A 14,758-nucleotide genomic window follows, 5' to 3' on the forward strand; every position below is an offset into this window, starting at 1 on the left:
TCTCCCCAGTTTCCTCCGTATTACCAAACTAGTGGCCACAACGCTCACTCTTAGTCTTTATTGTTGCTATAGCCAGAATGTCTATGTCTACCTGTGATTCATGTTTCAAATCCTAAACCCAAAGGTTATGGTGTTTGGAATTGAGGCCTCCGGAGGTGAGTAGGTCAAGAGGGTGGAGGCCGCATGAGTGGGATTAGTGCTCTTAGAGTAAGAGATAAGATGTCCTTCTGCCTTGAGAGGACACAGCCAGAAACGGCTACCTATGAACCAGGTTGTGGATCCTCACTATACATTTCATCTGCCAGTGCCTTGACCTTGGATTCCCCTGGAACTGTAAGAAATAAATTTCTGTTGTTTAACAGCCACCCAGGTAATAGTATTTTGTTATAACCACCCCCAAAGACTAAGACAATTAAATTCACCCTCTTAGTGATACTCACACATGTACTCCATCTCTTCTTTGTTAAACCCGTCTCTCTCTCTGAGCCTCTCTTGTCTTTGTCTCCTTTGCTCATTTCATGGCTCTGCTGTAAGTCAAGTCCGCAGGCTAGATACTTCTATCTGTCCTCTCCTTCATGGTCTCATCTATCCCTGATTCTTTAAATCATTTTGCAGGCTGAAAACCTCCAAATATATCTTTCCATCCAAACCTTTCCTCTGAGCCTCCAGCTCCTATCTCCTCCTTCCTTTAAATTTCTCACATGAACTTGACATGTTCAAAACTAACGTCTTTATGCCACTGAATTCCCATTTCAGTAAGTGGCACTATCAACCCATGATCTCAAACCGAAACCTGGCTGGCTCTCCCATCCGGTCTCTGGCATGCAGTTCTTCAGCAAATCCTGCCATAACTGCCTTCAAATCAATCCATTTCTCTACCTCTTAGCACCCTCTTCTGAGCCACCATCAACCTTTTCTCAAAACACCTTCTAAGCATTTCCTTCCCTAATTTCTCAGTTCCACTCTTGCCTTAATCCAATACATCCTACATACAGCAATCAAAGGAATCTTTTTAAAACAGAACTAGGATCTTATTACTCCTTCACTTATGATCCTTCAGTGCTTTCCTATGTCCCTCAGGCCAAGGCTTAAACATTTAACCTTGACTGTAACCTGTAATGTCTGTTGTGTTCTGGTCTCCATCCAACTCTGGGAAACCAAGACCCACTGATATACTGGGAAAGTAAAACAGAGAAAGGGAAATGGGGGAGCGAAACACAGGTGGTGGAGTGAAGAACAGAGGGAGGAAACAACCAGACCAGAATTTCAGAAGTGATTTTCTTCACGAAGGCTTTCTGCACATCTTGTCTTCTGGCCTCTTCAGCTGAAGATTACCTCTGAGAGATGACAGGGACCAAATGGTTCCTGGCTCTGACAGCCTGGCAGCAGCACTTGTGCAGGAACTGCAGGCTCAGTCCAGGCTGGAGATGCTCTGTTTTCAGGATGGTGTCATCGAAAAGAGGTGCCCTTCTCTCCTCTCAGCTGCTAACCATGAACCAAATTCAGACACCTGGATCTGTTGTTGGCCTTGACATCATCCCATGAGATTCATTTTATTCTGGGACCTAGTGGCATTTTTCCAAGGCAACAGGGTCTAAAGTATCCCATCTGTAGAGGCTCAACCTGGTGTGGGATATGCACCCCTCTCTCTAGATGTCCAAAAACATCTAGGCAACTGATGGATTGAGGTGTATTTTCCACCCTCTTTTGTTTTAAGAAACAAAATGTAGGAGTACGAAGAGTGGATGAGTTCCTCAGCTTTTATTGCCTGACAAAATACCTCAGGACTAAAAAGGAGAAAGTATTTATTTTGACCCACGGATTTAGAAGTTCCCACCCACGGTCACTTGGTTCCATTGTTTCTGGGCCCATAGCGAGGCAGAACATCATGGCGGGGACCACTTGGTGAGGCCAAGCTAAGCTATTCACCTTAGGGTGGCCAGAAGCAGAAAGAGAGAAGGGGCCAGGGACAGAATACACTCTTCAAAGGCCTGTCCCTACTGACCTTCTTCTCCGACTAGCCCTACCTCCTAAAGTTTAGACCAATTCCCAATAGGCCAGTAAGCTATAAAGCCACCAATGCATTAATCCATCCATGAGATCATAATCCAATTGAACCTTGCTGCACTAAAGAGAAAGCCTTTGATACATGAGCTTTCAGGAGACATTTCAGATCCAAATGTAGCAGTGAACATAGCCCCTGACAGGAAGCCCGAAGTTGTGGATGCTTTGCCCTGACTCTGCCTCAGCAGTACTGACCTTGGGTTATCCTCTCAGTATCTCTCCTCTACTCTCCTCTCACCTGCTGTCTGCATAATTCCTGCTGTCAACCTTGCTTTTTTCGGATATTCAAATTAAAGAAGACATTGTGTGAGAACAATGCTTTGAAAATACCAGAATTTTTACAGATGAATTATGAAACTATAGTCCATAATAAAATACAGTAAATTACCATGACTGTATTTGTTTTACTAATCAACTTCAATGAAAAACACTATATATAAAAAAGGAAAGCATCTAATTGAATCTATGTTCAGTAGGCCTATGAACTTTAATTGTTCAGTTTTACATGATAGAAAATACTTCTTTTCAGGCCAAGGATTTAGCTTAGTGGCACCATGGCTCCCTTGCAAGCGTAAGGTCCTGAGTTCAGTTCCCAGTACAAAAAAAAAAATATATATATATATTTTTTTTTTCTCAGCTCATATTTCAAAAATGAAGAAAAGAAATTTGCTACAGTTTAGTTCAGTCTTATATTTCTAGTTAATATATCGCTGTGCTGATTACACTCCACTTTAAATGCATTGAATAATTTTAGGCAAAAATCTTTATTAATGGTAATGTTTCAACTACTACTGATAGTGCTTTTTATTGAGTTTGGACCATGTAAAGTAGAATAGAAATGGCATCTTGTCCAGCAGAATTCTTTAAGCTAAGTACTTTTGCTTCTCCTTTGCAAATAAAACCTTAAATCTCAGAGAGGTTAATTTCCTTTCCAGGGGACCAAAAATGAGTAAGTGACAGAGCACTGGATTTGAACTTAGGTTTCTCTGCATTTAAAATCTGTATTTTTACTTTTGTTCTTTTTTTTTTTTTTTTTTGGTAGCGGGGATCGAACTCGGGTCCTTGAGCTTGCGCAGCAGGCGGCGAAACCACTGAGCTAAATCCCCAGCTGTATTTTTACTTTTAAATAGCATTATTTATCTATGAACTATGTTATAGCCATCAACAATAAAACATACTAGAACATTCATTTTAGATCTTTCAGTCAGATGAACGAATGATATATGTTTTTGAAGGCAAATGTTGGCTAGTTGAAATAGATTTACTGATATTCAAAAGGGTTTTGGGGAGTGGGTTGTGTGGTCTCACATACTACGACAGTGAAGGTACAACCTGTGTTTATGTCACCATAGTGATCCAAGGGAAGGGAAAGCTAGGAATCTGTTTCCACAGAAAATCAAAGTGGAGATAAGAGGGCTCTTTTCTCTAAATATTTACTTCAGTTACTAGTCTCTGAGTTAAATTACTTACTTAATACAAGTAACGTATTAATGGCTGGGGTCCCCAAAAGTGGCCACACATCAGACCACGTACTAAATTTTTTTAGTGCAAATGTCAAGGTCTTTGCCTAGACCTGTTGCATTAGCATTTATCTCTATTTTTAAAATTCCTCCTGGGCTTTTCCGATATAGCTGGCTCATTGAATTCCTGAGCTGTTGTGATTTATGACTTTTTCGAATTGATTTTGGGAAAAATTCTCACGTTATGTAGTTACATACTATTAAATCATTGTTTTCGGTGGTATTAAATTATAAAACCATTACTGAAAAAACTGCATCTTTCTATAATTTTGACTCAAGTGGGTAATGTACACATACAAAATTTTGTAGAAATTCAAATGAGAAAAATATCCTGCCATCTACTTCCCATGTTGAGACTTCATGTTGCAACTTTCTCCCAAGTGAATTTTATGTCTGAGCCATAAAAGATATAAGAGCTGCTCAAGGGAGGACTGAGCAGCAGCCCTCTAAGGCCATTAAAATCATCTTTCAGACCTCAGCCATTTCATTGAAGATGTTCAGTCTCTCCAGGAACTACCTATACAAACTATCAATAATTTACTGATGATCACTTTTAAGAGAGATTCTTCTATCATTGTTGTAAAGGAAAATGTGTTTACTAATCATAGATTGTTCTTTTTGCCATATGTTAAACAACCCATTTGGAGTCACAAATAGACAATGAGAATGTTACCCATGATGTACAAATACAGAAGTAGCATTTCATAGGCAAGGCATAGTTCAGTGTTAGAAAATTGCATTAACATATGATTGCAAATATCTGAAATCTTGTCCTGAAAACAAATAGGTGAAAAAGCACCCATAACTAAAACTCACCCAAACAAACAAACAAGATCCATTCAGGCCCAATTCAGCGTAAAATTTATTCAGAGAAAAATCTTCAACATCTTAATTTCTTAAACAATAATTCTTTAAAGAAAAATCAGCTTTGTTGTTCTCTTAAATGTTCATGATTTCTTTTCTGAAAGGAATAATTATTTTCATATTAATTGGTAGAGCTTTTAAATGTAATCATCTCATCAACTCACTAGCATATTTCTCCTTATCCCTGGATGATGACTACAGGAATAGAGAACATATTTAATAAGGTGTTAGATACTTACCACTGCTGTGTTGATTCTGTGATCTAGGAAACCAAACCAATTTTTAATGCCCAATTGAGAAATTGGTCAGTTGAAAATTTCAACCTTTTCCATCCAGCCTTTCAGGAATAGGAGGTTGGATTGAGACATAGTTGAGCTAAAGCCAAAAAATAGTAGGTCTACATGAAAACTGCACAAGAATTTGGGGAAGATATATGCTAGTGATGGAAATGGAAACATACTGGTGAGACTGAGGAAAATAATATCCTAAGTAAGCTTACTTGTTGAACGTGTATAAACTTGGTCACCTTGAAAATTAGGTAAATAAAGGATTATTTTTACTCTTTTCCCTTTCAGAACTATGTAAGAGAAATCAAAGTTAATCACTCTCTTCTCCATAGGTTTTTCTGCCCAAGTTTTATAAAACTAAGCAGTTTGGAATGATGAATAATTACAATGAAATATTATTTTCTTTTATTGAGAATACTTTCATAGGAACAAAAGTTTAATCTGTTCTTTGTAACTAGATTTCTATGTTCTCTCATGTTTTGCATGGTTTTGGAAAAGAAGGATCTGTGTGGTTTTTGGTTGTTTTTTTTTAAGCAAAACAAAAGAATGTTTAACAACTTTTACAGTTCACCATTGAATTATGCAGCTAACACAAATATTATCATATGCAATGAATAAATGAATAAATTTTGCTCAAATAATACTGGGTAATTTTCTAAAATTTTGCTCTAATAACACTGGTAATTTCTCAAAGTTTTATTCTAAAGAAATCCTTTCCCTGTGTTGTCTTCCTTTAACAGCCCACTTTTCCTGTAGGTCCCGCCATAGGGACAAATACGGCTATTAGCTTTGCTCCTTACCTAGCACCTGTAACCCCTGGAGTTGGGTTAGTCCCAACGGAAATTCTGCCCACCACGCCTGTTATTGTTCCCGGAAGTCCACCGGTCACTGTCCCGGGCTCAACTGCAACTCAGAAACTTCTCAGGACTGACAAACTGGAGGTAATTCTATTATGTTTGTGTTTTGAGATGAATTTATGGTAGAAGGATATTATGTAAGAGAATGTTTGAGATCATTCAGTCTTCCAAAAAAGCCATACACCCACATATGCATACTTGTCCAGTAACTCTGCACTCTTAATTCCATGACTTGAAATTAATGCCAAGTATAAAGAAAATTAGCCTATGGAAAAATAATAACTGATACAAGCAGACATCAGCTGTATAGAATGTGTGCTTAAGGACCAAATATTTGGTAACCATCAGAATACTGAACCAGTCACTAGACAAGCCACAGAGATGGCTCCAAGTCGATAGCATCCTGCCATGCCCAGCATTCATGGTTACTAGATTCTAGAAAGTTCTGGTAATGGTCAAGAGTCCAGCAGGCATGGCAATGGGGAGTACTCAGGGCAGCAGTAAATGCGATTACAATATTAACCAATTGGTGTAATCAGATTTCAGTATTTTAAGAACAAGTATGGCTGTTCTAGTATGTTCCAGAATATCAGCTTTGGTGGTTTTGCTCATAAATAGGGGGAATTGGAGGCTGGGTAAATTTAGTTATTAATCAAAGTATTTTCTTGAACTTAAATTCAAGTGTTCTATAAAATTCAAAAAAACAAGCTCATACATTTATAAAACATAAATTTTAAGGTATAAATTAAGGCAACCTTTCTGCACTTTATTGAATAAAATTTCTCTCTAATCAGAGCTAGAGAATTCATCCAGTAACAGTATTACAATATTGCTATGATAGTCATAAGATCATTTTGTATGTGCAAAGATTCAGATAGATTTTTCAAAGACCTCCTTTAATTCCACTATTGATTAAAGTTGTTAGGTGATCTATGCATCCTTAGAATGTTGGATCATTACAGACTATTCTTCCAGTGTGCATTAAATATTAATTCAATAAACCTTAAGGGCAACAAAATATTTGCTGCCTAATATCCTGTGAATGTTTTACAATTCAGAATGTCAAACTGCAAATTTAAAGATTTATTTCTTTTACTCAGCTTCTATCTGAAGTATATGGATCTCTAGATAAAGAGAATGTAAACTAATCATTACTATTTTGAGGAAACCTAGCCTATTCCGGAGAACATGGAATAGACCTCTGGGACTGGAAAAGTGTTTTGGGCTCCACCTGCTGGGGCCAAAGACGCGTTAGTGTTCAGTTTGTGTCTGCTGCAGAAACCAAATTAAATTAGAGGAGTTAGGAACAAATCGTCCTTCCCAGCAGGGCTGGAAGACAAAGACATATTTAAAAATTATTCGCGACTCTAGCAGAGAAGATTTCAGTCCATTTCAAACCAGGAATGATGTCAGCTGTGCCCAGACACCCTTGGTAAATGCCTGTCTACACCTGACTCTGTAACAGACAGGAATCATTCCATTTATGGAGAAAGGCTTCCTCATAATCTGTGTGAACATCTTAGTAATTTTCACTTTGTATATTTTATGATCTAAAGATGGAACTCCCAAGGTAGGAGGAAATAATGAACAACTTTGTGGCTTGTCCTGTTTAACCTTTGACCTCACCAGGCCACTGATCAGGGAAACTATATTCCCAAGTATGTCTGACTCTCATAAGACTTGAATTTTATGTTAGTGAACTTTCATGCAGTGTCACAGATAATTAAGATATGAACTACCACTTAACATGTGTTGACAGTGGAATTGAATCCTAAAACAAAATAACTTACAATTCTGCTAGCAATTTTCCCCTGCTAATGATATTTATAAGCAGAGAAGAATTATGTAAGCTATATGTATGTTATTTATCTTATTTTATGTTCTCTATATTCAGGCCGCAATGAAGAATACTCTTCACATTCTGAAAGCATATTTTTATATAGTAAAATCTTGATCCTCCAAAATTCCCAAAGGATGAAGAATTTTACCTACTTAAGATATTAGGAGAATTAGGAATTAAAGAGATTTTAAAAATCAGCACTTGTAACTCTATTCTACTTCCCTCTATTTCTTAGACTTTATCTCTTAACATATTTCTCACCTTTTATCTTTTATTTCTGTGTTCTTTTGGGGCTGTCAAAAATAACTTAGTGACCTTACAGAGGAACTCCTGACGTCTTAGAGATGGTAGTTTCCTGTGACTGATGACTGTTGGCATCAGTTACCCTCCTAGAGCAGGGAGAAGATGGGAGAAGCAGAAGCATTGAGAAGCCTCTCACTCTTAGGCCTCAGAAAGGAATAGCGTGTATGTCACCTCCGGACACTCTGTGGAGTTGAAATTATTCCTCTATGAAAATCAAAAGCAAAACCAAAACAACAGCAAATCCTATTGCATCTGAAGAGTGATTGCCAGAGCAGGAGGGTGAAGGGTGTGTGCCTATGGGGAGAGGGGAGAGAATTTGATACGCTACTTGGGGACAATGGAAGCTTCATTGAGTTTTCTTTGTTATTTTAGCTAAACTACAGGTTTCACAATATTTTCTCAATTTCGATATTCATCCTAGAAAAAAAAAAGGCAAAACAAAATTCAAATTGGTTTGCCACAGGTCATTCTGGTTATGTGAATTCTCCATAATGAAAATTGTGTTCTCAGTGACACAAAAGCCCACCTCCTGCTCGGAAAGGAAAAGCGCCCCTGCCAGGTGGCCGCTCTCCTCTGCAGCGCGCTCTTCTCCCTTGTCCCAGGTATGCAGGGAGTTCCAGAGAGGAAACTGTGCCCGGGGAGAGACCGACTGCCGCTTCGCACACCCCGCAGACAGCACCATGATCGACACAAACGACAACACCGTAACCGTTTGTATGGATTACATAAAGGGGCGTTGCATGAGGGAGAAATGCAAATATTTTCACCCTCCTGCACACTTGCAGGCCAAAATCAAAGCTGCGCAGCACCAAGCCAACCAAGCTGCGGTGGCCGCCCAGGCAGCCGCGGCCGCGGCCACAGTCATGGTAAGTGCGGCGACTCGCCGCCCCGCGCCGCCACCAAGCGCGGACTCTCGGGACACGTGGAGGGCTGCTATTCCCGCTGCTCCGCTGCCTAAGTTTTGTTGTTGTTTTTCCCCTTTTTGTTGTTTGTTTTCCCTTCCTTTTCCTTCTCCAGCACAATAAATAAATCCCTAAGGTGCAGGGAACCCAATGCGGTCTGTGAGCACTGTTCACATCCAGTTCTGCTGTGAGCCTGCACTGCACGACCGACCTGGGGTCCTCCTAAGAAGGGAGCCTGGGGCCTTGTAAACAATAAGCAGGTGGGCACCGAGGTTCAGGGACAGCAAGGGAAAGACAGGCCGCTGCAGCGCAGCAATGCAAGCCATGAGCTGCTCACAGCAGAGAGATGGCGTTCAGCGATGCCTAGCAACAAGTGACCCAGCCGAAGAGGCTGCCTTCTTCTTATTCCTATTCTCCCCCCCCCCCCCCAGGTCATCACAATGGGCAATACTGGTCAACCGCAGTTCATCCCAACCCCCAATTCCATTTTATTACAACAGAAATTCATGAAACAGTTGAAAATGGAAGGGTGCTGGATGATGCTAAAACAAACAAAAGGGCTCTGAACCCAGGCCTGCCTCCTTGATTCTCCTTCCTGTCCCTTAGAGACCAGCAGCAGCAGCAGCACTATTATCACCTAGGAAGCTGTTACAGCCCCAACATCCCAGAGGGACCAAAGGTCCCAAAGCCACCAGAAGCTTCATTAGGATCACCTAGGCACCTGTTAAACCTCCAGAATCTTGGGTCTCACCGTAAACTTTGGGGAATGAGAATCTGAATTTGAAAACATTCCCAGGTATTTTTGCGTGCACTTTTAATATTTGAGAAGCACATGCCTAGAACACTGCTTCTCATATTAGCTACATTTGGGGTTGCAAAACAATGTGACATTTTGATTCCTTCTCCCAAAGCTGCTGATTTAATTGTCTGGTATGACTTGGGAAGTGGCATTTCTTTTAAACCTCTCAGGTGATTCCAGTGCACATCAAAGTTGGAGAACCTTTGCACTAAGTTACAGGTATTTCTAATTAATTTGTTTTAATTGAGATCTGCCTTACCAGAAGTCTATTTTGGTAAACTCACTGTGCATTCATTCATTCAGAATGCCGAGTCCTGCCTTGTATCAAGCAGTTACAGAGTAGAAAAAACAAGGCAGATTTTTACATACACAGTGAGGTTAGAGTTCAGTGAGAGCAATAATTATAGTCCTCCCACTGCTCCGTGACGTGATGGGAATGCCAGGTGGACCCACTGCGTTATGAAGAACTCAGTGGCCAGTATCCTTGGGAAGGATACATAGACCTTCGTAGATTAGAGGTGTCATCTAAAAACAGGATACATAGCCCTTTGTAGATTAGAGGTCTCATCTAAAAACACATAATTCTAACTAGCTAGTAACCATGACCTCATACCCTGACAACTGACCAAAGTGGAAGGGTAGCTTTATACAAACAAGTTCATCATCACTCAACATTCTATTTACGAATGTTTAGAAAGGTTTGGACCTGTGATAAATAATAGGGCTACAGAGAGAGAGGAACAGAGCCTGGCCAGATAGAGTCACAACTTGTTGTGGAGTTTTCAGTCATAAAAATCTTTCTAATCTGAGCTTATCACCAAGCATCTTGAGAAGGTCCTTCATCTGTCTCAGTTTTGTTCTCTTTTCTCAGAGATCTTGCCACTTTGGTGTTCTTTCCTCAGTTCCTCCTCTTATGCCATTGGTCACTATACTATTTTCTAAGTTCTTATATGCATGGTCATGTATGCATCCACATAAGAGCTCAGTAAAAAAATACATAAATTCACCCTTTTAGAGTTCTAGTAAAAAAGAGGTTTCTAAAACCTGTTGTACTTTGGAACAAAAAGAAAGGATAATAAGATGAAAGTCTACTGTTGACTCAAAGATGATGAAAAAGCAATACCTTCAGAGTGTCAAGGAGTCTTTTGTACTTTTGTCCAATGTGGAATCAATTTTATCATCCATTTAGTGAAGATCTCATTCTATGAGAAGTTTTGTTTTTTTGTAATTTTTTGCAGGCCAGCTAGAACTTTTCCTCATTGGTGTATTGATGAGCACCAAGAACATGTTTTTCTATAAGGTTCACATTATCAACCATAATATAAACCACAGGTATTCTGGATGTTCCCAAGTCTAGTCACAACTCAAATTCCAAGAGACAAACACCCAACTAAAGGGGCTTAAATGAAAAAGTTGGATATTACTAGATCATGTAATGCCTTTCAAAGAGGGGAAAGGAGAAATGAAGCTCAGGAATGGCTATGTCCAGGAACTTGAAATCCAGGTGGTGTCTCTCATCTGTCTCTTCCCTGCCTCTCTTGATATGATAACTATATGCAGTTAGGTCAGCTTCTCTCCATAATATACATCATGGCTGTGGATGCCTATAGGTACCAATTCTCATATTTCTGGACAAGAGAGAAAAGAGTATCTTCTACATCATATCTAATGGGCAGGGATACTTAAAGGTCCTTTTGGTGGCTTTCCCTATGGCCAGAGTGACAGGACCTACAGCTGGTACATCCTGAATCTCAATGGCCATTTCACACCACTGGGGTATAAGATGAGGTTCTGGGAATATGAAAACTCCAGTATCTATATAACTCAAATAGCTATCAAGACATAACCATGGTACTCATGGTGACCTTAGGGCTGAGCCTTGCTTGATTTTATCTGCCTGTTTTCCAGAAATGCCAGTTCTAACACCCACAATCAATACATATTTTAGTCACTGAAGGAACAATATACCTATCATATGTCAATAATAGGTGACCCAGGCTGATGGCGATACGAGTGAAAGTGGCCATTTACACAAATAGGTCATTCCTTGACCTCGTAATTTTCAGTCTCAGCTGTACTCTGCTGTAGGGCCTCCTACACATTTTCACATTATACTCATCAGGATGCATAAAGGTTACTGCAGTGGGTGCCAGTAGAGTTAGTTACCATAGTTTCTCAGATTGTTACATCATGCCCAAATTCTGGAGTTCTGAGAAGTCACAGGATCTTGCAGCATCTTCAGAGACAACCCAAAGGAATGTAGTTTCAGAACAAAAGCTAGTGTCTTTCTGACAATGACATGAAAATTACTGAATCTGTCATGTCTTTTTAGTTAAAGTGAGAATCTCAATCGAAACCAGCCTAGATACAGTTAGATAAAGTATTTTTCCCTAGCAGCAGGATTACCCAATACATTGAAGGAAAACTATTATTTTATTTCCTTACTTAAAAGGACAAATGGGAGCAATGATTCCAGTTAGAAGGTATTAATATTACATTCACCAGGCTTCCACATCTGAACTCAGTGCATTTCCATGGCGTAATTTTTATTATTGTCTGGGGATTTCCCCCTTATTTTCATTAATCAGACCCTGTAAAAGAATTTAAAACTTTGACTCCAGAAAAAAAGACATTTATTTCCTTTTGAGCCTTATTCTTTTATAATACCTTTTAAAACATAAGCATCACCCTTGTTAGAATTTTTTAAATGTGAGAATAAGCCAGACAGAGTTCTCCTTGGTAGTTTTAACACAAAGAGTATTTGATCTGCATGTACACAGTCTTTATTCATATACACCAAAATGGGGCAACACAAGAAGGGAACCAGTTTGTGAAAGGAAACAGGACAAGCTGCAATCAGCTAGATAAGTTTCCATTGTTCAAGAAAACATGGACAGGAACTTTGAATTCCATCCTGCTCATCCACATCCTTTTATGCCATGTTAAAGTAGCAGCTCTGATTATTTTTGGCAGGGTCTCCTGACCCTTCCAGTTTGGTCTTTGCCTGTAATACCTGGCATGGGCCTTGGTTTGCTCATCTTAACCTGCAGTGAGCCTGTTCCTCAATGCAGAAAAGGAAAACTCACTGTCCTACTCATGTAGCCACATACACAAAGATGGAAGGGCCCAGAGCTACCAGGAGGTCAGAAGTGTTGTCAAGGCAAGAACAGAGGATACCATGTGAGTGGCACATAGGAGCTCAACTAAGAGGAACTGTTCCTCTGCTTTGGTGCCTAAAGAGGCTCCGAGCATACACTGAGTTCCTCGATCTCTAAGGTTGGGTCTAAGCCTGCAGATCTCTCAGTGCAGGCAAACATACCAGCCACCGAACAATCTCAGCTAAACCAGAATATCTGTGTACTAGAAAGCCATATTGGCGTATGATTATTCACCCATGTAGATTTTGCAAGTGTGTTCTACACATGTGCTGTGCAGTGAGTGGCATATTTAATCCTAATATATTTGCTCTTCCCTACAATACTTCAGAGTTTACTTGGTAAGAAGATATTTGCATCTCATACAGCAAACATGCAGTATGCACTATGCAATGGAAGACACATGGTACCACTTTCATGCTCACTGTAGTGTTCTCAGTTTCTTTACACTCCTAGGTGATTCTAAATTCTATGAAAATCAGGTTTCAACAGAGAAAAGGAAAAGAATATTAAACTTCCAGATGATTAGCCTAAAAAATATTCAGTATTTCTTATTCTTGGAGCCTACTTGGAGACTTCATTAAATGATGCTTTGTTAAATCTGAATTTTGTTTGGAAATAACAGCCTTTGGAGTTGCTTCTAGTCAGCATGTCTGAAAAGATCCACTGAATAATATTTTAATTCTGTAAATTCTAAGTAGTGGGAAAAATTGAATCTGTAAAGTTGAGACCAAAATGGTTTTGAATTTAACCACCCAATGTTCTCAGTGTGTTCCATGAGAATAGGCTGTGTAGCTTTCTTTAGTTAACACAGAGCAGTTTAAGCTCAGAAAACAAAACAAAACCTCGTATTACATAACAATGTGAAACTTTGCAGGGCTGAAAGATTTTAAAAGAATACGTCATCATGGAAGTTACATAATGTTGAACTCACATTTGAGGAAAGAATATCCAGAAGCTCTCTTATTGTTGAGTTCCTTGAGTTGTTTTTGGTTTGGTTTTAGCATTCATAATTTTACTTTCATGACATTCATTTCATATGTTTTGATAGCCTCTATCAAAACTCCCCCCAAAACATTTTCTCACCATTGACCATTCTAAATCCCAACCCAACCTATTATCCTTCCCACTTCATTTTGAGTCTCCCTCAGCTGATAACTCTTTACCTATCTCCTATTGTCTTCATATTTTTTATCCTGAATCATCAAATGATGATGAGCAACCATTTATTTGCCAAGGAAAATATCATTAGTTACCTCCATTTTATTTCAAATGTCATAGTTCTATCTCAGAACTTAAGAATATAAACTTTAATTGTTAGACAAACCTTAGGGATTTACTTATTGTGCTAAACAGAAAAGGGATATTTCATTTTTATTTGCATTGGAGCTCTTCCTTTGAATTTATTTTCACAGAATTTCATCACAGAATTTTTAGATTTTTTATAATAATTAACAAGGAATAGGAAGAATTTTGTTGTGGTTGAAATCAATCCATATTTGTTATTATTTCAGTTAAGTGAAAATATCTTCCCTAAGTATGGTTATAAGTTAAGGATACTATTTTACTTCTAATCTTTAAGTAGTTATTTGCTATTTTTAGCAGTTGTACTTGTCCTAGCCAAGACTTCACTTCTCATTAATTGGTTTGATTACTCTTTGTAGCTATAAGTACAAATAGAATTACAAAACAGAAATTATTTTGATACTCAAGGACACTAAATACCTTTTTAAAGGGTATTTTTTAGTGTAATCTGGTAAGTTGCTTGAGATGAATTAAATTATAGTTTTAAAGGTAGTAGAAAACAGAATGGATGATAAGTTAGTCGTTAGAAACAGGAAAACTAAGGAAAAGTGAGAAATTTTTGAAACTCATTATTTAAATAAAAACTTATTAAGTTTGGGACCTTAGTCCATATTTTAAGACCCATACTTAGCGGAGTGAAGAGAAGAATTGAGACAATTATCCACGTGATTCAGACAAAAAATAAAGATCCAAACTCAAACAATTTTGCCTAAATAATCTTGTGTTTGAATATTTTTTTGCCTGAATTTTTTGTCTCAGTTTGCTACTTCATCTTGCTAGGCTACATCTAAATTTAAAAATTATTTTTATGAAAATTTTCAACTTGGATTGTACTTGATGCCTTCATTGTTTTTTCATTTTG

General features: G+C 38.6%; 1 protein-coding gene across 9 annotated transcripts in view; it reads left to right on the plus strand.

Annotated features, from left to right (window-relative positions):
- Positions 1–14,758, plus strand: part of Mbnl2 (muscleblind like splicing regulator 2) — a 153,215-nt gene that overhangs the window by 103,264 nt on the left and 35,193 nt on the right. For all 9 annotated transcript variants that reach the window (XM_004870848.4, XM_004870844.4, XM_004870849.3 and 6 more), the window contains 2 exons: positions 5,476–5,676; positions 8,338–8,601. In XM_004870848.4, the coding sequence (XP_004870905.1) occupies positions 5,476–5,676; positions 8,338–8,601 (465 nt within the window). The remainder of the gene's footprint in view (positions 1–5,475; positions 5,677–8,337; positions 8,602–14,758) is intronic.

The sequence above is a fragment of the Heterocephalus glaber genome, unplaced genomic scaffold (genome assembly GCF_053883595.1).
Source record: "Heterocephalus glaber isolate CG9 unplaced genomic scaffold, H.glaber_assembly_v1.0 deba00001577, whole genome shotgun sequence".
Lineage (NCBI taxonomy): Eukaryota > Metazoa > Chordata > Mammalia > Rodentia > Bathyergidae > Heterocephalus > Heterocephalus glaber.